Genomic DNA, 973 nt, shown 5'->3' on the forward strand with positions numbered 1-973 from the left:
ATGTGTGTGTGTGTGTAGGCTGATAGTAGTCTGCTGTATGTTGTAGCGGTCATAAATCTCTGGCCAGCCAATGGGGAGGCTCCTGTTAATCCCAGCTCGGTAAAAACCCAGTGCGAGTCCAGAGGCGGTTCTAATGTGAGCAGAGAGTCAGTGCAGACAGACAGGGAGACAGGCACAGGGGGACTGCTGGAAGTTTCTGCTTTGGAGATGTCCAATATTCTACAAAAAAATCCCATCACTTAACTGCATTTAGGAGCTTTCTGAAAGTTGTCCCAGAAGAGGAGAGACGCTCTGTGTTTCCCACTCCATCCACAGTCATCCGAACACCACGGGCTCTTTCTGAGGGGGACTGCGCCGCTGCTCTTCTGCTTTCAGCCTTCACACTGTGTGGACATCCCAGTCCGGTCGTCATGTCCTCTGGTGATGCGTCGGAGCAGAGTCGGCGGGTCAGCTTGCTGTCTTGGGATCAGGTGCGGCGTTTGGACTCCATCCTGGGCGAGAGCGTCCCGATCCACGGCCGCGGAAACTTCCCCACGCTGTCCGTGCAGCCCCGGCAGATCGTCCAGGTGAGACCCCTGTCTATCCCACTGTCTTTGAATGTCCCTCTGAAATAAAGTCTCCAGGAGCGCGCATGGCACTGGTGATGGAGAGTGGGAATAAAGACGTGGGACAAGAATAAAACCTTTAATATGAGAAATGTGTCACTTTATTAGTTTTACTTACTGTGGTGTATGTGAAGTCAACCCTAAAAGGAGTCATGCATAACTTATTCTTTAAACTCCTTCTGTGGTTGAGAAACTTTTAATCTACTGTGTGATTAATATGGATTCACTGTAAGGAAACCTGCACATCATAAGTGTCATTACAATTAAATAAGTTGTCAATAATGTTTTAAAAGGGGGAAATAGTATTATGAGACTTGCTGATCAGTTAGAAAAAATGCATCAACCCCCAATACACACACACACAAACA

The 973-nt window shown here is 47.9% G+C and overlaps 1 protein-coding gene across 1 annotated transcript in view; it reads left to right on the forward strand.

The window, feature by feature from the left end:
- Positions 1–143: 143 nt before the first annotated feature.
- tent5bb (terminal nucleotidyltransferase 5Bb) overlaps positions 144–973 on the forward strand; it is an 8,424-nt gene continuing 7,594 nt past the window's right edge. The window contains exon 1 of the mRNA XM_035680795.1: positions 144–566. Within this exon, the coding sequence (XP_035536688.1) occupies positions 411–566 (156 nt within the window). The 5' untranslated portion in view covers positions 144–410. The remainder of the gene's footprint in view (positions 567–973) is intronic.

Source organism: Morone saxatilis, unplaced genomic scaffold, assembly GCF_004916995.1.
Source record: "Morone saxatilis isolate NCDOM2014 unplaced genomic scaffold, NCSU_SB_2.0 Contig9, whole genome shotgun sequence".
NCBI classification, from domain to species: Eukaryota; Metazoa; Chordata; class Actinopteri; family Moronidae; genus Morone; species Morone saxatilis.